We start from the raw sequence: 23274 nt of genomic DNA on the forward strand, positions 1-23274 counted from the left end.
TTGTTTTTTTTTTTGGGTTGTAGTTTTTAAAACAATCTGTTTAGATTTGAGTGACTGGGACATAGGAGGTTTCACTGAGTGGAGCATTCATTGGTGATTTCTTGACGGACTCTTCGTGGAAATACTCTCCAGTCTTTGGTTGCAACCATGAGGCATTCTTTTCAAAGGAGACTGGCAATTCTGTGCTGATTTGTTTGGATTGTGTGAATTCATCCTTTCTGAATTGAAGGTTCGATGGTTGGTTGTATTGTTGGAAGCTGGAGGCACTCATCGAGTTGATCGATGACTTTTGGATGTGGAGGAGTGGTGCTTGCATTGGCTTCCAGTTGAGTGTGCAGTTCTCTGCCTTTCTCAAGATGACCTCTGGCTGACCCTTGAGCTCAGAGATTCTGATGATTGGCTCACTCTTGAACAACTTGATGACTGGCTCCTGTTGTTGGATCTTGATGTTTGGTGCCTCACACATGGCAACGGAGATCAATGGCTTAGCCGATTGGATCTTGACTTCCGGCTTCTGTTGGTTGATTACGACTTGTGCCTTTGGTTGGTTGACATGTACAATTGGCTCACGTTGGACAAACTCGACTCTTGGGGCGATTTGGTTGACGTCGATAATTGGAGCTTGTTGTTCCAAGAAGATACGTGGAGTTGGTTGGTTGATGTCGACTTGAGCTGGTGGCATGGAGACGTCGGCAGTAACAGTTTTTTGGATGACCTCTACTCTTGGAGCGTTCTCCTTGATCATAATCTCTGGAGCCATCTCGGTGATATTGATGAGATCCTTTCCTTCGGTGACTTGGACATTGGTTTGTTGTTTGTCAACGAAAACACGTTGTCTTGGTTGTTCCAACTTGAAAACTCCACCCTCTTCGACCCATCCTCCTTGTTGCATCGATTGATTCAAACCACTGTTGTTTGTTGTATGTCTAATATTATTTGATCCAGATAAATTGGATTCTAAAAAATATTATTAATTATAATTAAAAAAAAAGAAAAGAAAAAAAGAAAAAAGAATTAATAATTTATTATTATTTCTTTTATACAATTTTTTTTTTTTAATAAAAGTTGGATACTAACGATAAGAAGATACACTGGATGGATTTTCAACAACTACTTTTTTAGTTGTGGTTGTTTGTTGAACTAAACCATTGGCGGAATTCCATTCTTCCTTTTTTAATGAAGTTGTTTGTGACATGATTTTAAAATATTATAATTATTATTTATCTTTAAAGATTTCAAATTAATTATTTTTTTTTGTTGTTGCTGTTGTTATATTTATTATTAATTATTAATATTTGTTTATAACAATTTGAATAAGTTTTAAAAGTTGACTTTTGCTTTTTGTTTTGGATGGTTTTGGCCTTTTGTTATTGCTGATACAAGATTGAGCTATTATCTGGTCCTACTTATTTTATTTGGCAAACACTTTAGCTATCCAATATGATCTGTTAAAAAAAAACAATTTAAATATTTTAAAAGATTCGAAATCAATGGTACTTTTTTGTTTAATAAACTACAAACAAACATGATTGGGTAGAAACTTTTCATTACAGTGTCATTATTTTGAAAAAAGTCCGATTTGATCTCTTTAGCTGCAAAAGGTAAAATATAATATTTGTCAATATCGAAAAACTAATAAAAAAACAAATCTAATTATTAAAAAAAAAACTAAAAAACAAAATATTTTGTCGAAATATGGACTTTACCTATTTTGGTAAAATTAAAATTTTGTAAATTAATGAATGAAAATTCATTTTTTATGAATCTAAAATATTAGAATACCCAATACAACATATTATAGTATATCTCTATTCGATATCGGCAATTCAGATTGGTTAAGTACTTTGTTACTTTTTTAAAAAAAAAAAAGAACTTGTGACCAAAGTTGAAATGGAATCAACACAGGTCTGTCTTCATCTAATGCTCAAAGAACTAAATCTTTATCATTTAGATTTGATACACCACACAACACAACACCATTGATACATACCAATTGGTAAGGTACATTAAATCGACAATTGTTTTTTTTGATAAAGAAAATCTTTAACTTGGTTCTTTTTCCCAATCGAAATACCAATTCTTAAGACCATTAAACATTTTAAAATCCAAATAATTAAAACTTAAAGTGTTTTAAAAACAAATAACTAAATTAAATTAAATAATAATAATAATTTATAAATTATATAAACAAAATTTATAAAGGTAAAATTAATTAATAAACATATTTTAAATAATATAATATATATATATTAATATTAACTTTAAAAATTAATAATTATTTTTTTTAGTAAATAAAAAATGGTAGAGAAAAATTACTCACCAGAGAGAAAAAGTACTCGTGGTGGTCAACATTATGATCTTAATATCAAAGAGAAACCAGCTTTCATTACATTGAATCAACCACAGTTGCAGTTTGAGATTCAAGAACAGCAACGTACTATCAATGTAGAACGTCAAGCACCATCGATTAACATTGGTCGTGCCTCTGATATTATTTCGGTTACTGAAGAGCCAGTCAATGTCCAAGTGACTCCATGTGCCCCAGACGTATTTGTTGACTCTGGAGAGGTGCGTGTCGAAGTCGAGCAAAAGGCACCAGAGATCGAAGTCGAACACTACGCTCCACAAATTACTCTGAAGATGCCAGCTATCAAGGTATTCCTCGAGTTGGACGGTCCACCCGAAATCTTCATGGACTGCTACCAACCAAACATCCGAGTGCTCCAATCGGATCCAATCATCCGTTTCGTCAAGCCAGAACCAAAGGTTCACCTCACCCAACCACCACCCAAGCTCGATGTATCTCAAGCACCAGCTCAAGTCGAGGTTATTCCATCGTCAAAGGCATCGATCCAAGTTAAGGAACCACAGCCATCGATCACCTGGAACAACCCAGAGCCAACCATGAAATTCCTTTGTGAAGACAAACCGGGTCTACAATTCTCACAGGCCGAACCAGAACTCAGTTTCACCACCGCTCAACCAGAGGTTACCGTGTCTCAAGGTGAAGCAGTCGTTAAGATTACCAATGAAGTGCCATATGTCTCCATTACACCAACCGAGCCAACTGTCAGCATCAACCATCGTGCTCCAAAGATTGATGTCCAACGTCATCCAGTGTCTGTAGCTGTCATCGAGCCATCGACAACCGTTCAATTCGGAAGAGCCGGAAGCATCCAAGAAAAGAGCACCCAACAAGTAGTCTACTCGAAACCAACTCTCTCTCAATCCAACCTGCTCCAAACCAACTCCTTCTCGTCATGGAGCAACAACCTGCTCGGAGTTGACTCTTTCCTCGCTCAACAAGGTGGTGCACGTAACTCCTACTTTATCCTCAATGGAAACAACGAACAACGTCTCATTGAATGTTTCAAAGAGGAAAAAGGATCCCACCAATTCGATTTGAACATGAGAAATACTAATGGTGATTTAGTAAGTATATTATAAATTAATTAACTTGTAATTTAAAAAAAAAGAATAAGATATTCTAACATTATTGTTTTAATAATTAATATATAATATCTACCTTAATAGTTATTCAAAGGAGAATCACAAGGTAGATTATTAAAACTTACAGATTCCAATAGAGCGCAATTCGGTTATGTCGAATGCAACAAAGAACATGTTGATGCATTCAACTCCAATGGAAGAAAGTGCTTCTCTCTCTTCCCAAGCACTCAGAGATGGAAGTTTGATATCAAGGATTCGTTCGGTACCAAGATCGGTTCTCTCCACAGACCAAGCAGAGCTACCGGCTATGACTTGAAATTCCACACCTCTCTATCTGCCGAAGACAAGATGCTTCTATTATCATCTGTTTTCTTAATTGATAGTGTATTTGATTAGACAAATCAAAAAACAAAAAGAAAAAAAACATAACAACATCAACACAACATTTCACTTTTCACCAACATTGTAAATAACCATTTTTAAAAATATAAAATATATACAAATAAAATAATAATAAACAATCTTATCTTTTTTTTTAAATTAATATTACCACTACTACTCTTTTTATTTTATTGCATTTTTTCAGATGATTTCATTGGAAGATGTAGATTGATATTGATCTTATCTTGATATTAATCAACATATCACGATTTAATATATTTCTTTCGGTATGTTTAATAATATTTATTATTGTTGTTCTATTATATTATTATATTGTTTTTTCATTGGGATTCTGAATATATTAGTGTGCACATTAACCGTTAAAAATAACGGTAAACATTATCGAGTTTATTGGATTGTGCAGATGAAAAAAAATTGTTTTATTTTGTGTTTTTTTGGGGGTAATCTAAATTTTGCTTAGTGCCAAAAAATTGAGATCAAAGATGCTCAACCGATCTAGATTTCGAAATAATCAAAAAAGAATGAAAAAAACATAAAATTTAAAAACGGTGTGTCTCGAAATTATTTAGGCGACTGGTGTTTAGTAAAAAATCAAAATTAAGAAAAAACTACTATTATTTTGACCACTCAACGCAATTTAGCACCCATTTCTGATCTGAGATTCATTTTGAACCATCATCAGATTCATATCGTTGAATGACACAATTATTTTATTTTTTTATTAATTTATTTAATCAAATCATCATATTAAAAATAATATTATTGCAGCGCAGCAGTTGGGTGATCCTTTCTGTTCCTTTCCACTTTCCTTCATACCTATTATCTATTAATCAAACAATCAATCAAACCAACCAACCAACCATTTTGTATATCCACTTATCTTCTTCTTTCTATAATTTCTTTCTTTTTTTGTAACAATATAGCTTCTCTTTTTAAATTAAAGAGTTGAGTCATTGTTGTCAACAACTATATTTTTTATTGTTTTATTTCTTTCTTTATTTTTTTTTGTCAAAATATCCTTTTAGGATATAATCTTTAATATATATAATTTATTTGTATCATTATTTAGTAGTAGCAGTAACAATAGTCAGTATTTAGTTTTAATTTATATATCAAGAATTGGAATTATTTTAGAATAAAAAGCAAAAACAAAATCACAACCACCATCATCATCAAATAAATAAAAATGGATATCATAAATGGAGTTGAAAGGTTCGAAGAGGTAGAGGATATGATTACCTTGCCAAACTTGACAGAGGAATCATTGTTGACCAATCTAAAGATTCGTTATGCAAGAAGAGAGATCTATACATACACTGGTTCGATTTTGGTTGCAGTGAATCCCTATGAGATTCTACCGATCTACACACCAGAGATCGTGAAATCCTATTTCTCAAAGCAGCGAGGTTCATTGCCACCACACATCTTTGCCATTGCAGACGCCGCCTACTCCAACATGTTGGAAGACCGCAAGAATCAATCGATTATCATCTCTGGTGAGTCGGGTGCAGGTAAGACAGAGTCGACCAAGCTCATTATTCAGTACTTGGCAGCACGTACCAACAAACACAGTCAAGTGGAGCAGATGATTGTAGAGTCATCACCTATTCTCGAGGCATTTGGTAATGCCAAAACCGTTAGAAATAATAATTCTTCTCGTTTTGTAAGTAACAAACATAACAACCCACACAATCATCTTTCAAAAAAAAAAAAAACTTTAGCAAATTTCGACGAACAAAAAAACTAATCCATCTAAATCAGAACCATCCATTCTTTTTTTGTCAAAACAAATTTGATCTGATCATTTTCGAAAAATCCATCACGATTTTAAATTTAATCAAAAAATCTCAAAAACTAACCATGTGATTAATATTTTTTTGTGATCATTTTTGTTGTTTGTTTCTAAATTTAGGGTAAATTCATTGAGATTCAATTTAACACCAGTGGTCATATTTGTGGTGCTAGAATTATAAATTGTAAGTTAATAGCTTAAAAATAAATAGTTTGTATAGAGACTAATTGATATTGTTTTTAGATTTATTGGAGAAATCAAGAATTTCGAGTCAAGCACAATCAGAGAGAAACTATCATATATTTTATCAATTGTTGGCAGGTGCTTCCGATGCTTTAAAGACAAAGTTGTCACTTGGTGAACCAGAGGAATATCATTATTTGAATCAAAGTGGATGTATTAGAATCGATAGAATCAACGATGCAGAGGACTTTGAACATGTTAGATATGCCATGTCGGTACTCGGTCTACCAGAGGACAAACAAGATACCATTTTCGCAATTCTCGCTGCAATTCTCCACCTTGGTAATCTTCAATTCGAGAAATATGAAAAGACACCAGGTGCTGAAGGTTCAAGAGTAGTCAATCAAGATAGTATGTATTACTAATTATTAATAAGCATAAGAATGAAATTTATTTACATTTACTTATTTATTTGATTAATATAGTATTAAAGATTGTTGCAAATCTATTACAATTGGATCCAGTTAAATTGGAAACATGTCTTACTATTAGACATGTTTTGATTAAAGGACAAAACTTTGTGATTCCACTTAAAATGAATGAAGCAGAAGATACAAGAGATTCATTCTCCAAAGCATTATATGGAAATGTATTCAATTGGTTGGTTACATTTATCAACTCTAGAATTCACAAGCCACAACCAAACAGTACTTTCATTGGTGTATTGGATATCTTTGGTTTCGAAAACTTTAAAAAGAATAGTTTTGAACAATTTTGGTAAGTTTGCAATGAATGAAAAATCAAGTTAAGAAACATACACCTAATATAATAATTTTAGTATCAATTTTGCCAATGAGAAATTACAACAACATTTCAATCAACATATATTTAAATTGGAGCAAGAAGAATATGAAAAGTAAGTTGATTACCATATATATATATATATATTTTTTATCAAATTAGAAAATATTAATAATTATTTTTTTTTTTTAGGGAAAAGATTAATTGGTCAAAGATTACATATAATGATAATCAAGAATGTTTGGATTTAATTGAAAAGAGACCATTGGGTATTCTTTCGTTGTTGGATGAAGAATGCCGTTTCCCACAAGCATCCGATAATACTTTGTTGGAAAAGTTGCATGCCAACCACGAGAAGCACGCTTACTACGAGAAACCAAAGAGATCCAAGACCACTTTTGTTGTGAAACACTATGCTGGTGAAGTCAGTTACGACACCCAAGGATTCTTGGACAAGAATAAAGATACTTTGTCGGACGATCTCCTCCTGATGCTCCAGCAGTGCAAGAACAAATTCATTGTCGAGTTGTTTGCTGTTGCCAAGGAATCGAACGACGGTGACGACGACAAGGGTGCCACCATGAAAAAGAAGACAACAGCAGGTAGCCAATTCAAAGTGCAGCTTCAATCGTTGGTCAATACATTGTCCTCGACAGCTCCTCACTACGTGCGTTGTGTCAAGCCAAATTCATTGAAGGAACCACTCACTTTTGACGATGAACTCGTTCAAGCACAACTCAGATACGCCGGTATGATGGAAACCATTCGTATTCGTAAGACTGGATTCCCTATTCGTCATACCCACAAAGAATTCCGTGACCGTTATCTATTGCTCGACATTGCAGCGCGTGCCGCCGACCACAAATCGACTTGCGCCAACTTGATATCGCGTGTCAACCCATCGACTTTTGAGGGTATTCTCTCAGACGAATGGCAATTGGGTCTTACCAAAGTGTTTATTCGTGATCCCCAATACCGTAAGCTCGAGGAACATCGTAAGCTGTATCTTGTCAAACATGTCACCAAGATTCAAGCCACATGGAGAATGTTCCGTCTCAAAAAGAAATTCAAGGCAATTCGTGCAGTTTCTTTGGTTCTCCAAACAGCGATTCGTTCTGCCAATGCTCGTCGCGAGTTGATAAAGACCAGACGTGCAGCAACAGTGATTCAAAGTTTCTGGAAAATGGTCAAAGCACGTCGTCAATACCTCAAAACTCTCTCGGATGTCAGAGAGTTGCAATGTGGAGTACGTGCATTCTTGGCGCGTAAAAAGGCACATGAACATTTCAAGACTAAACGTGAGCGTGCTCAACGTTTGGCAGAGATTGCTGCCGCCGAGAAAACCGCAGCCGAGCGTCAACGTATGGAAGCAGAGGAGCGCGAACGTCAAGCCAAGGAGGATTCCGCAAAGGCTGAATCAGATCGTAAGCGTGTCGCCGAAGAGAAGATCGCTCGTGAACAAGCAGAAAAAGTCAAGAAAGACGAAGAACAAGCCAAGAAAGCACAGGAGAAGAAAGAGCAATTGGCCGAACTCAAACAACTCGACGAGATTGCCAGTCTCCAGAGTAAGCTACAAGAACAACAGAGTCAACAAATTGAGGATTTGGATAATGTATTCTCAATGATGGATCAATTCTCCTTCGAAGGTGGTGTCGGTGCTGATGATACTCTGCCATACACTTACAATGCCAAGATGTATGAGATGTCAGCCGATGCACTCGAGAAGATTTCACTCACCGACTTGCTTCTCGGTTTGAAACAAACAGTTCAGACCGTCACAAAGATGGATGTAGACGATTCTAAGTTCTCACTGCCAGCCGGCATTGAGAATGTACTCAAACGTCTGCCACCACCAACTCCCAACGCCAAACAGCCATCGTCTCGTCCAGTCCCAGTTCCAGGTACCACTGGCGATGCTGCTCCAATCCCAATGAGCAGTCTCAACGGCGATTTGCCACCACCACCACCCATCCCAGCAAGAGGAAACCGATCGAATACCAACGACGAAGATGAATTCCCACCACCTCCACCACCAATGTTTGGATTGCCACCACCTCCACCACCCATGTTTGGTGAGTTCCCACCACCTCCACCACCAATGTTTGGAGAATTCCCACCACCTCCACCACCACCCGCTTCATTGGCTGGCTTGTTTGTTCCAACTCTTGGTGCTCCACCACCTCCACCACCCAGCAGCGCTTCGGGTGCATCCGGTTCGAACGACTCGGCAGCTGCCACTCCAGCAACCGCCACAGCTCATACCACTGCTAAACAATCCAATTTGAAACCATTGATTTCCGACGAAGAGATTTCATTGTACTCTTTCTACGACTTTGCCAACAAGCATTTCAACGCAGAGAAACACAAACAAAAGGAAGATTTGTTCACCTACCAAAAGTCATTCATCAAATCGTCGCTGCTTGCACACGAATCCTCTGAAGTTGTCAAGGTGTCCGTAGAAATCTTTGCCAAGATTCAAAGCTATTTGACCTCAAAGAAACAATCGGATTCATCAGAGCACCACTTTGCACCAGTTAAATATATTCTGGCTAAAGGATTGGCAACTGAATCGATACGTGATGAAATCTACTGTCAACTCATCAAGCAATCGACTAATACACCAACATTGGAAATGAGATTGCGTGTCTGGGAGTTGATTCACTTTGTCTGTGCTACCTTCGTTCCAACTAGAAAGTTTATCAAGTATGCCGTTTCCTACATTAAGAACACAGCCAACACTGAGACAGCAGCCAAATCCGTCAAAGATACTGCCAGTGCTTGTTACACCATTCTCCAACGTTTCAACCACACCATCGTGCCAAGAAAGATGGTTCCATCGATCACCGAGCTCGAAGCACTGCGTGAACTTCGTCCAATCTTTGTGCGTATCACAATGATGGACGGTAGTTTCAAGGGATACTACATCGACTCTGCAACAAGCTGCGCAGAAGCCAGTAACGAACTGGCTATTCGTGCACATCTTCGTCCAACCAACCACGGTTTCTCACTGGTGGAATCTGTCAATGGTATCGAACGTGATTTGTCTGCCGACGATAAAGTCGCCGATATCTTATCGCGTGTCGAGTCACTCCAGGCAACCATGTCTGCCAAACTCAATATCAACTTTAAGATTTACTTTAAGAAGAGATTGTTCATGGCTGTCGGTGATAACAATGCAACTGAAGTCGAGTCGGATCTCATTCTTCAACAGGTCTACAGTGATCTTCTCAATGGACATTTCTTCAACAACAACGAGTTCCTCCTCTCTATTGGTGCCATGCGACTACAAATGGATTCCGGTGACATCACTGAAGACATTGTTTCGTGGTTGCCAGGAAATGGACGTGGTAAATACTACACTCCCGACGTTGAGAAACATCACTTTGAGGAATTCATCAACAAGTATCGTGCCAACAAAGGTCTCTCTCAAGAGGATGCCAAGAAGAAATTGATTGATTTGGTATACCACCATCCATTGGCTAGTCGTTCACTATTCAAATGCGAACACAACTGCGACATGGTTTCCTATCCAAAGTCATTCATTCTTGCACTCAATATCACCGATATCGAAATCTTTGATTCCACTTCACTCAAGTCGTCGGCAACCATCCGTTATAGTGCAGTCAGTATCAACAACATCAAAGTCAATCCAAACAACAAGTCGCTCACAATGAACATCGAGGGACGTGTCAACTTTGAATTCCAATGTTCTGATGCCGCACGTGTTGTCGCTCTCATCAAAGACTACGCCATCTTGTTGCGTAACAGTGCCAAGTTTGCTCGTGCTCTTCGTGATTACAATGTCAACGACGACACTCTTCTCTCTTTCAAGAGAAACGATATCATCACTATCGTAATGAAAGATCAAGATAACAAATGGTACATTGGTTCTCTCAATGGAAGAGAAGGTTCATTCCCAGTGGATCATGTTGAGATTTTGTTGACCGATCAACAACCATCAGCTTCATCATCATCGCCAGCATCCGATTCCGCTCCTACATCACCAGCTGTCTCCTCACCAATGATGCCACCAAGATCACTTCCAACTCCACCTCCAACATCGGCATCGTCATCACCATCATCGGCATCACCATCACTCCCACCAAGATCACTTCCAACTCCACCACCACCACCTCCAATGTCCTCGACTCCACCACCACCACCAGTTACAACCTCCTCTGGAAGATCACTACCACCTCCACCACCAGCTCCACCAGCTCCAACAACCTCCAATGAAAACAGAAGATCTCTACCAACTCCACCACCAATGTTGTCAACTCCACCACCACCAATGTTATCAACACCACCAACAGTGTCAACACCACCAATGTCCATCGCAACACCACCACCTCCACCACCACCATCGAATCTCTCTTTATCACCAGTTCTCAGCGCTCCACCACCTCCACCAACCATGTCAACTCCACCACCAATGCTCTCAACACCATCGCCACCACCACCAATGCTCTCAACTCCACCACCACCTCCACCAGCTCGTCTCTCAACCGAGCAACCAGCTACTCGTGGAGTATCGACCGACATGGACAATCTCAGAGCATCTTCACGTATGTCTGTTGGACCAGCCAGTGAAGCAGAGACTGGAACTCTTGGTAACTGGGCACAAACCAAGTTTAGAACACTCAAGCGTAACTCAATGGCACCATCCGGTACCATTAAGAAGAAGTCAGCACCAGCCGATCCAAACGCTGTTCTCTATTTTACCAAAGATCCAATCAAGGAGTCACTCTTGGAGTTGGCCGATTCCAAACACTCAAAGAAGGCTTGTCATCTCTTCCAATTGGTAATGATCTACATGGGAGACTATCCACTTTCAAAGTCTGCCACCTACTCATCGGTTGCCCAAGAAATCATTGAGACCGGTATTCAAACTCCAGAGTTGCGCGATGAAATCTACTGTCAAGTCTACCGTCAGACCAACCGTAATCCAAAACCAGATTCAGTTCGTCGTGGATTCGAATTGCTACAATTCCTCTCGATCTCATATCCACCCACCGAGTCACTGCTCTCTGTCTTTGTTGAACAACTGATGGCACGTCACATCGCCGTGCAATCAAGCAATAACGTCCCATTGTCACAAGCAATCCAATCGATTATAGAGAGAATCGAAGCTCATCCAGTTGGCTTACAACGTAAACACGGTCCATCCACCATTGAAATTCAATCACTCCGTAATTTGGACGAAATTCCAACTTGTAAGATTCGCGCTCTCAGCCAAACAACCATTGCCGTCAAACTCGAGAGTTACTCCACCGCCAAGGAGTTGGCAGGTGAAGCACTCACTCAATTCGGTATCTCCTCAGCGATGTCCAAGAATTTCGGACTCTACCAGATGAACGATATGTTTGGTGTTTGTCGTCCACTCGGTGACAACGATTTGATCTACGATGTGATGACTTCGTGGGAGCAGCTGGCCGACAACGACAAACGTATCAATCCAGCCGATTTCTACTTCCAAGTTCGTCGTAAATACTATTTGGATGATATTGTCAAGATTTTGGATCAAGAACATCTCTGGACAACCGATGAAACCGCCTTTGAGTTGACATTCCTTCAGATCCGTGAGGAATGGATGCGTGGAATGTATTGGATTAGCGAACGTGATATTTCATATGCCGCATCGATTCTCATCCAACTCGCCTATCCAAATCAATCGAAACTTCAAATCTCCAACAAGGATCTATTGAAACAAGTGATTCCAGACGTTCTCTTCCAAGGTCAGAATATCAAGTTCTGGTCATCCAATATTGAAACTCATATTTTCGAGCTGGTATCGCACACCCAGGAATACTTGAAGCTACTATTCCTCCAACAAATGGGTAAGAGTGCACTCTTTGGATGCACATTGTTCAACGTAACCCAAAAGGAGAATCCACCAAAGGCTATCCTTGCAATTGGCAAGAAGGGTGTATCTATTTTCGATGCCACCTCGCCAAAGGATGCCAAGAATTTCTGGACCTACCAAAATATATCGAATTGGACCATTTCAGATAATTCATTCGTAATCATGACAGGAAATCTTATGAAACCAGTAAAGAATTCATTCGCATCCAACGAATTAACTGCTATCTCTTCAGTTTATCAATTCTATTCGAATTAAGAGAAATATTAGATCAAAAAACCAAAACCAACATATATATACACACACACCAACAAACCAAACAACCTTATATAACTATTAAAATTAATTTGTAATATATAATAATAAAAATATATATTTATTTAAAAAAATTCTTTATTTATAATGTATGATGTTAGAGAAGTCTTCATTCTCATTTGATTAATCACAACTGGTGTTTTTTTACCTTACTAAACCATAAAATTTGATATTTTTTGATTTTAGAAATAATCAAAAGTAGGTTTGGATACCTTTATATATTAACTTTATTTTATTTTCAAAGTTAACAATTGTCTAGTCTATTCTCTAAATGAATTGTCAATGTGATAGACTAGAATGGAGTAGTCGTCATATGGTATGGATTGACAATATCTAAAAAAAAAACTATGATGTTATAATATCGTTGTTACTGTCGACTCATTAACATGTTAAATCTCTGAAATTAAGAACTTTAATATTCTTGTTGTCAACTTCTATCAATTTATCTTATCTCTAAACTATAGTATTTATATTTGTGTTGGAATCATAACTTCAATGAGAACAGCATTATCTGCTCTCGAGAATATGGCAACTTATACATTTAAAAAATTGTTTTTATTGTTTATCCATCATATAAAAAAACCCAATTCAATTCCAAATAGTGGTATATTATGTAGAAAAAAAATAAACTCACTTTGATAGAATTAAAAATGTGAGGGTATCAAAATATTATAACTTGATTTGTAAAAAAGTGTTAAGTTCAAATTCTACTTAAATAAGTTAATATTTGGAAATTAAAGATATATTTTCTTAATATGAAAAAAAAAAATTTTATTAAAAAATTGGAATACAAAACAAAATTAATTAGAGTGTCTTCATGAAACAAAGGTATAAATAATGACAACAATAAATTAATAATTTCAAGTTTAAAATAAAAATTCATAATTAATAGAAATGAAAGTATCTTTTTTTGTAATTTTAGTTATTGCCTTAATTTTTGGTATGATCTTAATGGTTGCCGAAGTTGAAGAATATGATGCAGAATCAACTTGTAAGTAAAATTAAATAATTTATTTTTAATTAAATCTAACAAAGATTTTTGTTTGTTTTTCAGGTCGAATTTGTGCAAGATTGTCATACAGTTTTGATATGTGTGCTGGTAATAGATTTTGTGTTTGGCAACCAAAGGAAATTTCTAAGGGTATTCATTGTGAGTGTAAATTCCCTCCTGTTCTTAATTAGGAATTTTGAAATTAAGGAAGAAATAAATATTCTTTATCGATATAATCCAAGTTTTAGTAATATGACATTTAATTTATTGTTTATCATTGCAGAGTGTTTTAAGAAATTTTAAACAATAAATAAACATATATATAAATAATGAATAAATATTGATCTTAATTGGTATTGTAATATCTTTGAATGACGTATTTCGATACCGCTGAATCTATTGATAATTCTAATAGATTAGCCAATTCGATTGGTTTGTCAAAAAGTCGATGTCGGTTGTAGAGCAAGAATTTTAAATTGTTTACTTTCTGTTCGCTTTCACCGATCGATTTAGAAAATATGCTCATTGCAATATTGTGGTTATCGATCACCGTGTACAACTTGTTGTCCAACATATATTGTAGGATACCTACAGAGACTTGTGGCTTATTCTTTAAGATATCATTGAGAATGCTATTGTCAAAGGAATCCGATCGATTGAGGTGCAGCCACCTAACCATATCCAATCGATTCTTGGATGCAGCATTAACCATCGAAGAGTGTGTACATCCATCCTTCCGATTTTCATGTAGCCATTGAACGAGCTGCAAACTTCCGGAGCTAATAGCAAAGTCCATGGTTTTTGGTGAGAACGAACCGAGATTCCACTCGTGGAAATAGAGTACCATATTGAGATGACCATGTAGAGCAGCGAGATTTATATAGTTGACACCTTCTTCATACTCGATACCATGTGCCAACAGCCATTCAACCGTTGCAATACTACCACTCTTGATTGCCGATACCAAGATATATGGAGTAGCCGCTTCACTGAGAGTCGTCAGCTTTGCTCTGGCCATCAAGAATTCCAGCATATCGACACGACCAGCCAAAGCAGCATTCTTTATCGTTTCCAACAGAATATATCTAGTTTCATTGTCATTGCTACTGCTTGTAGCCAACTTGTTCTTAATGATCCATTCCAACATTGGGAAATTTCCACCCAGTGGAGTATTACTTATTAACACCGCATAATCTTTATTCTTTGCTGGCAGTTGATCTAAATACAGAAGAATGTCCATCTTTCCATAGCAAACGGCATTGCCCATAAGACGACCCACCTCTTCATACAGCTTGTAATGCTCCATGAAATACTTTACTATCTCCAAGCGGTCTTGTATAACAGCGATTCTCAATGTTTTGCCAATCACCAAATCGGTATCGATCGACGAAGAAACAAGGAATCTATACCATTTCTTATTCTTTCCTGCTACACCTTTATAATATTCTTTTAACAATTGAAAGTAGTTGTAACCAGCCAATAGATATGGTTTACACTCTACTTCATGCCACTTGTAACTCTTTTCTCGCAAACAATCTACGTGTATTGATCTAACTTGTTGAAATATAAAATTTCTCAATAAAATATTATTGAAAACTAATTTAAATATACTATTATCCATTATTAAACTTATTTGATTGATCTAATAAATAAATTAATTTATTTAATCTAATTTTATCAGTTTTTTTGGGTGACCTTTTAAAAAAAAAGAATAGATAAAGCAATTTTGGTGGGGTTCTCTAATTTTAGATAAGATTTGTAAAAAATTTCAAAGAATTATTTTAATAAAAACATCGTGATTGGTGATCATGTTTTTATCATTCATAGTTAATTGTTTAGAATATACAAAGAAATATTAAAAGATGATAATATTTTTATCATATAATTATATACAGACAGTATCATTACAGACAGTAGCACACTCGAAAGAATAGAAGAAATGTTAGACAGACTTCTCATCGCCATCGAACCTAAGGAAAAGTTTGAAATTTCTAGTATTTCTGAAGAAGAATGGAGAAGAATTGTAGACAAAAAAGATCTCAAATTGATCAAGTAAAATCAACCTCACTCCTCCAAAGAATCTTATTTGTGGTTTCAAATGGGACAAGGATTACTAAAAAGGAACAAATTAAAGAGGAAACCAAGGATTAAGGTGGGAAATATTGAACCAAAGATTTGTGAAGTACACAAGTGAATAGAATATAGCCAAAAGCTAAATTTTATTATTTATTTAATACTTTCTATTATAATGTATAATAAGTTCGATGGTAAAAGAGTAAACTAATTTGAACCATTGAATTCATTGGTTTGTGGTTTTTGATTCTTTTTTACAAAAATTAATCAATCAATCAATCTATCAAACTCCTAGCTATGAATGATAGAATTATTCTTTTGAAAACCTGTTTTTTTATTTTAAAAATTAAACCTATTCTTGTTTTTAACAATAATAAATAAACAATTATTTGATGTAATTGGTCAATGATCTGAAGCTTAATGCATGTCCACAAAAAAAATAAAATATATTTTAATTAAAAAAAATAAAAAAAACAAACCACACACCACTCCACCACAGAATCCCAAATACCACCACAACCACACAATTTATTAGATTTGTGTGTGTGTGTCTCAAAAAAAACGTCATAATTTCAATTTTTTATTATTATTATTAATAATCCAACCAATTCCTTTGGTTATCATCTAAAGGTCAACATAACAACACAATAAAAAACAACAACGACCACCATAATTATCAATAAACAGATAGTTTTTTGTTTCGAAATAATTGACATAAACATACATATTGATATTCCCATCAATCAAATGTGAGATAATATTACAAAACAAAAGAAATAACAACACACCTGTCAACAACAACAACAAGTATTAATAACAATAATAATAAATAATAATAAAAATATTGTATTAAAAATTAACTTTCACTGTATGTATTCATCAAATAAATAGATATTAATAAATAAAAATTTTGAAATGAAAATTGGTGTTGTCGTTGTTGTCGCTTTTGTTGTTATATATTACCTCTTTTGGAAAAAAAGAAGAAGGTTGAGCGCATTCTATCAATTAATTATGCACGATCGATCTATTTGATTAAATATCTTTCTTTTGTTTGTTGTTGTATGACCTCCATAATTATTAAAAATCAAAGTTAGTTGCAATAACCGAATTCAATCACTTTCTTATCTTTTCTTATCTTCTATTCTACTTTTTTAATTCTATTCATTTCATTTTAACAAAAAATAAACTATAAATATAAATAAATAAAGATCTTTTATAACTTTTATAGTAGTTCACCAAAATTTTAATTTAGAACACTTTTTTTTGTTTTTTTTTTTTCGTTGTCATTCACAGCAGCAGTCGAATAATTCTGTCACCATTCGCGAACACCCCCACACCACTCACTCATTTATATTTTAATTGATAAAAAAAGATTAGATTATTAATAATAGTTTAAGATTCTTTTATTTTTTTATAAATAATATAATATAGCTAAAGGATGATGATCTTTGGCACACCTAATAGTACATATTTAGATAATGTAATGTCACAGCTGAAACTTAGTAAGGGTAGTGGTGATACTCAAATGGTATCACCTTCACCTTCACCACTGTCTCGCTCTGCTAACATCGATAAACCAGCTGGTTCGACCGATTCCAATGTTGCACTATTTGACGTCGGTTGGGAAGTCGCCAAGAAGGTAGGTGGTATCTATACTGTTTTAAAGTCAAAAGCACCAGTAAGTAAAATAATAGATCTCATTGTTTTCATAAATAATTAATAATAGCTATGTTGTTGTTGTTGTTGTTAGATTACTGTTGAAGAATATAAATCTAGATATGCTCTCATCGGACCATATAATCCAGAGACTGCATCGACAGAGTTTGAACCGTTGGTTCCTGGACCTCTGACCTCACCGGTAATCGATAACATGATGAATAAATACGGTATACAGGTACACTTTGGAAAGTGGTTGATCGATAGCTATCCCAAGGTGTTTCTCATTGAACTGCGAAGTAGTTTCCACAAGCTTGGCGAGTGGCGTTGGGATTTGATGTCGGGATTCGAACAGCCCAACGACAATGAAACGAATGAATCGATTATCTTTGGATATCAAGTGGCGTTGTTCCTGAAGGAGTTTGCCGAGGTCAATCCAAACGACAAGTATATCGCGCATTTCCACGAGTGGCAAGCGTCGGTCGGTCTCATTCTCCTGAAGAAATGGAAGATTCCAGTGGCAACGATCTTTACTACGCATGCCACTCTGCTCGGTCGCTACTTGTCGGCTGGCGGTGTCGATCTCTACAACCAGATGCAATACTTGAACATGGATTTCGAGGCGTCGAAACGTGGAATCTACCATCGCCACTGGATCGAGAAGCGCTCCGCTGCGGAAGCGCACGTCTTCACGACGGTCTCTGAGATCACCGCTTTCGAATCGGAAACGATTCTCCAGCGAAAGGCCGATGTTATCCTGCCGAACGGTCTGACACTCGACAAGTTCACAGCGCTCCACGAATTCCAGAATCTCCACGCCAAGTACAAGAATGTGTTGCAAGAGTTTGTCAGAGGACACTTCTATGGACACTACGATTTCGACTTGGACAATACACTCTACTTTTTCACAGCGGGTCGCTATGAGTATTATAACAAAGGTGTCGACATGTACTTGGATGCACTGGCCGGTCTAAACAAACTGCTCCAACAATCGGGATCGACTCTCACCGTAGTGGCATTCATCATCATGCCAGCGAAAACCAACAATTTCAACGTTGAATCACTCAAGGGTCAGTCCTACCTGAAAGACATGAGAAAAACCTGTAACGCTCTCGTTGAGAGCATGGGTGACAGAATCTTTGACATGACATCTCGAGGTAAAGTCATCTCACCCGAAGAGCTACTCACACAAGAAGATCTTGTAAAGCTAAAGAGAAGAATATTCGCTTTAAAACAACGTCCATCATTACCACCAATAGTAACACATAACATGATAGATGATTGTAAGTTAACTTTACTCAGCAATTTCCAAAAACATTTTTCTAATACAATATATCCAAATATATATATATATATATTTAGTTAACGATCCAATTTTAAATCATCTTCGTAGAATTAAATTATTCAATGCACCAGAGGATAGAGTTAAGATTATTTATCATCCAGAATTCCTTAGTTCTACTAATCCTTTGATTCCGTTGGACTACACAGAGTTTGTTAGAGGTTGTCATCTGGGTGTGTTTGCCTCTTACTATGAGCCATGGGGATACACACCGGCAGAGTGTACCGTCCTCGGTGTACCATCGGTAACAAGTAACCTGACTGGTTTCGCCAACTTTATGAGAAGAGGTCTGGCCGATCCCGACTCCAAGGGTATCTATATCGTCGACAGAAGATTCAAGTCACCACAGGAATCGGTCGATCAAATGACCCAATATCTCTGGAAGTTCTGTCAACTCGATCGTAGACAGAGAATCGAACTGAGAAACAGAACAGAGAAACTATCGGAGCTTCTCGATTGGAAGAGTCTCGGTAAGTTCTACACTACCGCCCGTTCACTAGCATTGGATCGCGCATTCCCTGCTGTAAGCATATCCTCAAGACCATCGTCACCAACTGGCAACCTTTCTTCCGGAAGAATTGCAACTTCACCTTCCAAAGATAATAGTAGTAATATTAGCAGCATCCTAACATCAACATCACCACGTGAAACAGTTCCAGTTATCAATATTCCAAATCCTCTACCAAAGGATAATAACAATAGTAATAACTTTGAATCAACAACATCATCATTATTACCAATGCAACATCAACAACAACAAACAACCAAATCGGCTGTATCACCACCACATACTCCAACTTCCACTACTTCCACTTCTACAACTGGCAGTGCTGCTGCCGCTGCTGTGACATCAATGTCCACTAGCATTCCAATGCCAACTCCACCTATTCCAACTGTCACCAGTTTTGTCACCACCCCAACACCAACCAGAGCAACCACTTCCATTCCAATTCCAACACCAAACAAACTGCCAATTCCTTCGAATCCAACACCAAACTCAACACCGACCTCGTCGATGCCAATACCTTCATCGATTCCAAAACAAACCAGTTTGCTCACAGAGAGTCTAAAGCAATCACCACAATCACCAAACACCTCTGTCAACTCTAAACCACCAACCTATCCAGTTCCAACAACAACTACAACTTCACCAACCTCCACCGCTAGCGCAACAACACCTATAAACACAGTGACAACTCCACCAAAAGATACTACTACTGTTTCATCACCCTCAAAACCAATTGTAATCAACAACAACAACAACAACAACAACAACAACAATAACAATAACAACAAATCAAACAAAAAACAAGAAATAAATTTATTTATACATTTGTAAGATCATTGAAAAGATCATGCAATTTAAATTAATTGAAAAAAACAAAACACATTTCTAGATATTATTAACTTGATATTGTTTTAAACAACCTTGAAATTGGTGTAATGTGGTCGACGATGTTTTGAATTATTCGCACCATTATCGAAAAAAACAAAAACTTGGGTAACACCTTACACAATAAAATTCATTGATATCACAAGGTCGCCAGACAAATAGTTGTTTTTCAATCTAGATTTGGGGATACTACTTCCTGTTTTTGAGATACTATATGATATGTACAAAATAATGTAATCTTATTTAATATTATTTATTAATAAAATATAAAAACTATCCAATGGCTGTGTTTATCTTGATTCCACAAAGATTAAAGTTTGATGGTAATTACTTTTATAATACTAGTACTATCTAAATTGGAAAATATAAACCAATGGTCCAAATTAAAAATATAAAACATTTAAAAAACAAAACCAATTTAGAAATTTCTATTTCAAAAAAAATTTGTTAAAGGAATTTTGAAAATAACTTTCATTCCGTGCTGAGGTGTTCATTTGGTTTTTTTCGACCAGTGAATTGTTTTTTTAGTTGAATTTTTCTGTTTTGTAGATGAACAAACTCAAGTTTTTAGCAAATTTTCTTTTCTCATGGAGACGAATATTCGCACGATGGTTCTCAAGACCAGAGGCATGAATGTTTTTGAAAAATAAAAAACAAAAAAACATCAACAACACACCCACACCAAAAAAACAAAACAACATCAACAACACACACAACTTTTCAAACAACATTGTTTATTTTTTGTGTTAGGTATTATGGTGCAAAGCAGATGTTGACACTTGAAAAAAAAAGATATAAAAGAAAATTATGGTCAGTCATCATAATTTGGTTTTTTTTATCTTCCTATCTTGTTTTTATCTAAATATCAAAACACACCGAAACCTTGGTTTTCTTAAACCATCTCACATCTTCAAATTTTATTGATGTTTGAAAATTCCACGCCCTAATCCTAAACAAAAATTTAATAAAATTAAAATAAAATTAAAATAACTAAACAAACTACACTTTTTTTAATTTATTATTATTGTTTGCAAGTAAGTCAAAGTTCAATATTACACTTTTTATATATTTTATTTATTTATTTATTTATTTTATTACACTCAAGAAATAGATTTAGACAATCAATCAATCAGTCATTAGCAAATCAAATCATATCACAACAAATCAAATTAGTGATTTCAAAATAGTAGTTACATTAATAGCAGTCAGTACAACAGTCATAGCAAAAAAGAGTTAAAAGTAGTAGGTCAATCTTACAAATATCAAATGTTTTAAAAACAATTGATACATCTATCTATAATATATATATTATTTGTTTGATTTTTTTTTTCTTGTTTTTTTTTAAACACTCGGAATTAATAAAGACAACGCCTGACACTCACACACTCACACACTCTTTAACACTGATAAATACAAATAATCTTCGTAAATAAATATCATACATATATAGCAATATAAATAGCATTTTGAGAGGAGTGGAGTACTTTTAAAAATAACAATATATATTGTAAACATTGTTATTGTTTTTCTATTTTTATTTATAATTTGTTTGTTTGTTTGTTTTGTTACAACAATAAAACGAAAACAAAAGAAAAAAACAATTAAATTAAAATCCAATAATAAATAATTTAACGACTTAATTATTTAATTAAATTTCAAATCAAAAAAAAAAAAAAAAAGTGATTTTATATTTTTATAGTAATTTATATCTAATTTAATTTAATTTTATATTACTAAAAGTTATTCGAATCGATATTGGTAAATATCTTATATATATATCTTGTCTTGTCTTGTTTTGAGTGGTTGTTGTTTCGATTTTTGTTGTATAGATTAATTTTATGTAAAAGTTGGACCGAGTCTAGTCGACTTGTAATACCTTTACCTTTTCCTTTTTAGTGAACAGTCCATAAGGTCAGTCAGTCCACAAATTTATATATTTTAAAATCTAATGTCCACTACTATAGTAATTATATAGTAGACACTCACTATCGATTACTTAGGCTTATGTGGAAGTATTTTTACTTCAATAATAAACAAACAGCACATCTAAAACCAATCAAAGTAACCGTTGTTGTTTAATGTTACAAAACAACAACAACAACAAACAAATTCTATTAAAACAACTCTAAGACCACCACGATTCTCCCCTCACCACCACGCCTCTTCCCTCCCTTTTACACACTTTCAAAAAAAAAAAAACAAAAAATTATAAAAACAAAAAAATCTTTAATCTATTAAATAATTTGTGTTTTTACCACCTTTTTTAGTTTAGTTTTTTATTATAACGATACAATAATTTATAACTTATAGTTTAATATATATTTATATATAATAAATTAAATTGATATAGAAAAATAAAATAAAATCAGTAATTGTGTTGTTGTTTTTTATATATAATAATTATAAATATATTATTATATGTTTTACAAATAATTAAAATAATATTTTTTTGTAACTAATACTTAAAAATTACAAAAATAAACCAATAGAAAACAGAATTAAACAAAAATAGAGATCTCTAATTAAAAAAGTAAACAATTGTTTCATAAAATTAAAATTGGATTTCAATTCAATTTTATCACTGGAGACTGAAAGCAAGACAAAAGTGGGTAGATAGATTGTAGTTTTATTTCTGTCAATTTGTGAATTGTCAATATTCTACTGCCACACTCTATCTCTGACACTTTGTCTTTTTTTATTTTCTTGCCTGTGGTGATTTTTTTTGGTCTGACGAACCTCAACAGAATCTTGTGAAAGATTACCTACAAACAACAACAACAACAGCAGCAACAGCAACAACAACAACAAGAAAGAAAGAAACAAACAATATCAACACAACACCATTCAAGTTGTAAACAATTATAAATTAAACTTTATATTTTCTGATAAAGTTTGTTTATAATATTGTTTTTTTTTGTTTTTGTTTTGTTGCCCACTTCTCTACTCTTCTTAAGAAGAAAGAACAAAATTCACAATAAGTCAGTCGGTCTTTTTATATACAAACAATTCAAAAATA

General features: G+C 35.0%; 7 protein-coding genes across 7 annotated transcripts; 4 read left to right on the forward strand and 3 right to left on the reverse strand.

The window, feature by feature from the left end:
• Window positions 1-40: 40 nt before the first annotated feature.
• On the reverse strand, window positions 41-1195 carry PPL_11049 (uncharacterized protein; the record flags this gene model as incomplete). The annotated part of the gene is made up of 2 exons (XM_020581808.1): window positions 41-957; window positions 1093-1195. 2 exons carry the CDS (start codon window positions 1193-1195, stop codon window positions 41-43), a joined length of 1020 nt encoding a protein of 339 aa, XP_020427678.1.
• Window positions 1196-2298: 1103 nt separating this feature from the next.
• On the forward strand, window positions 2299-3766 carry PPL_11050 (uncharacterized protein; the record flags this gene model as incomplete). Its single annotated transcript, XM_020581809.1, has 2 exons — window positions 2299-3432; window positions 3578-3766. The coding sequence occupies 2 exons, from the start codon at window positions 2299-2301 to the stop codon at window positions 3764-3766; spliced, it is 1323 nt and encodes a 440-aa protein (XP_020427679.1).
• Window positions 3767-5038: 1272 nt separating this feature from the next.
• Window positions 5039-12746, forward strand: myoI (class VII unconventional myosin; the record flags this gene model as incomplete). The annotated part of the gene is made up of 6 exons (XM_020581810.1): window positions 5039-5515; window positions 5765-5828; window positions 5888-6238; window positions 6313-6604; window positions 6666-6743; window positions 6821-12746. 6 exons carry the CDS (start codon window positions 5039-5041, stop codon window positions 12744-12746), a joined length of 7188 nt encoding a protein of 2395 aa, XP_020427680.1.
• A 1394-nt stretch (window positions 12747-14140) lies between these two features.
• On the reverse strand, window positions 14141-16593 carry PPL_11052 (uncharacterized protein; the record flags this gene model as incomplete). Its single annotated transcript, XM_020581811.1, has 3 exons — window positions 14141-15436; window positions 15688-15764; window positions 16524-16593. The coding sequence occupies 3 exons, from the start codon at window positions 16591-16593 to the stop codon at window positions 14141-14143; spliced, it is 1443 nt and encodes a 480-aa protein (XP_020427681.1).
• Window positions 16594-17350: 757 nt separating this feature from the next.
• Window positions 17351-17549, forward strand: PPL_11053 (uncharacterized protein; the record flags this gene model as incomplete). Its single annotated transcript, XM_020581812.1, has 2 exons — window positions 17351-17506; window positions 17541-17549. 2 exons carry the CDS (start codon window positions 17351-17353, stop codon window positions 17547-17549), a joined length of 165 nt encoding a protein of 54 aa, XP_020427682.1.
• A 64-nt stretch (window positions 17550-17613) lies between these two features.
• On the reverse strand, window positions 17614-18546 carry PPL_11054 (uncharacterized protein; the record flags this gene model as incomplete). The annotated part of the gene is made up of 3 exons (XM_020581813.1): window positions 17614-17766; window positions 18128-18236; window positions 18476-18546. 3 exons carry the CDS (start codon window positions 18544-18546, stop codon window positions 17614-17616), a joined length of 333 nt encoding a protein of 110 aa, XP_020427683.1.
• Window positions 18547-18613: 67 nt separating this feature from the next.
• Window positions 18614-23123, forward strand: glcS (glycogen synthase; the record flags this gene model as incomplete). Its single annotated transcript, XM_020581814.1, has 4 exons — window positions 18614-18806; window positions 18886-20200; window positions 21449-21500; window positions 23016-23123. 4 exons carry the CDS (start codon window positions 18614-18616, stop codon window positions 23121-23123), a joined length of 1668 nt encoding a protein of 555 aa, XP_020427684.1.
• Window positions 23124-23274: the final 151 nt, after the last annotated feature.

This window comes from Heterostelium album (genome assembly GCF_000004825.1).
Source record: "Heterostelium album PN500 unplaced genomic scaffold PPL_contig20, whole genome shotgun sequence".
NCBI lineage: Eukaryota > Evosea > Eumycetozoa > Acytosteliales > Acytosteliaceae > Heterostelium > Heterostelium album.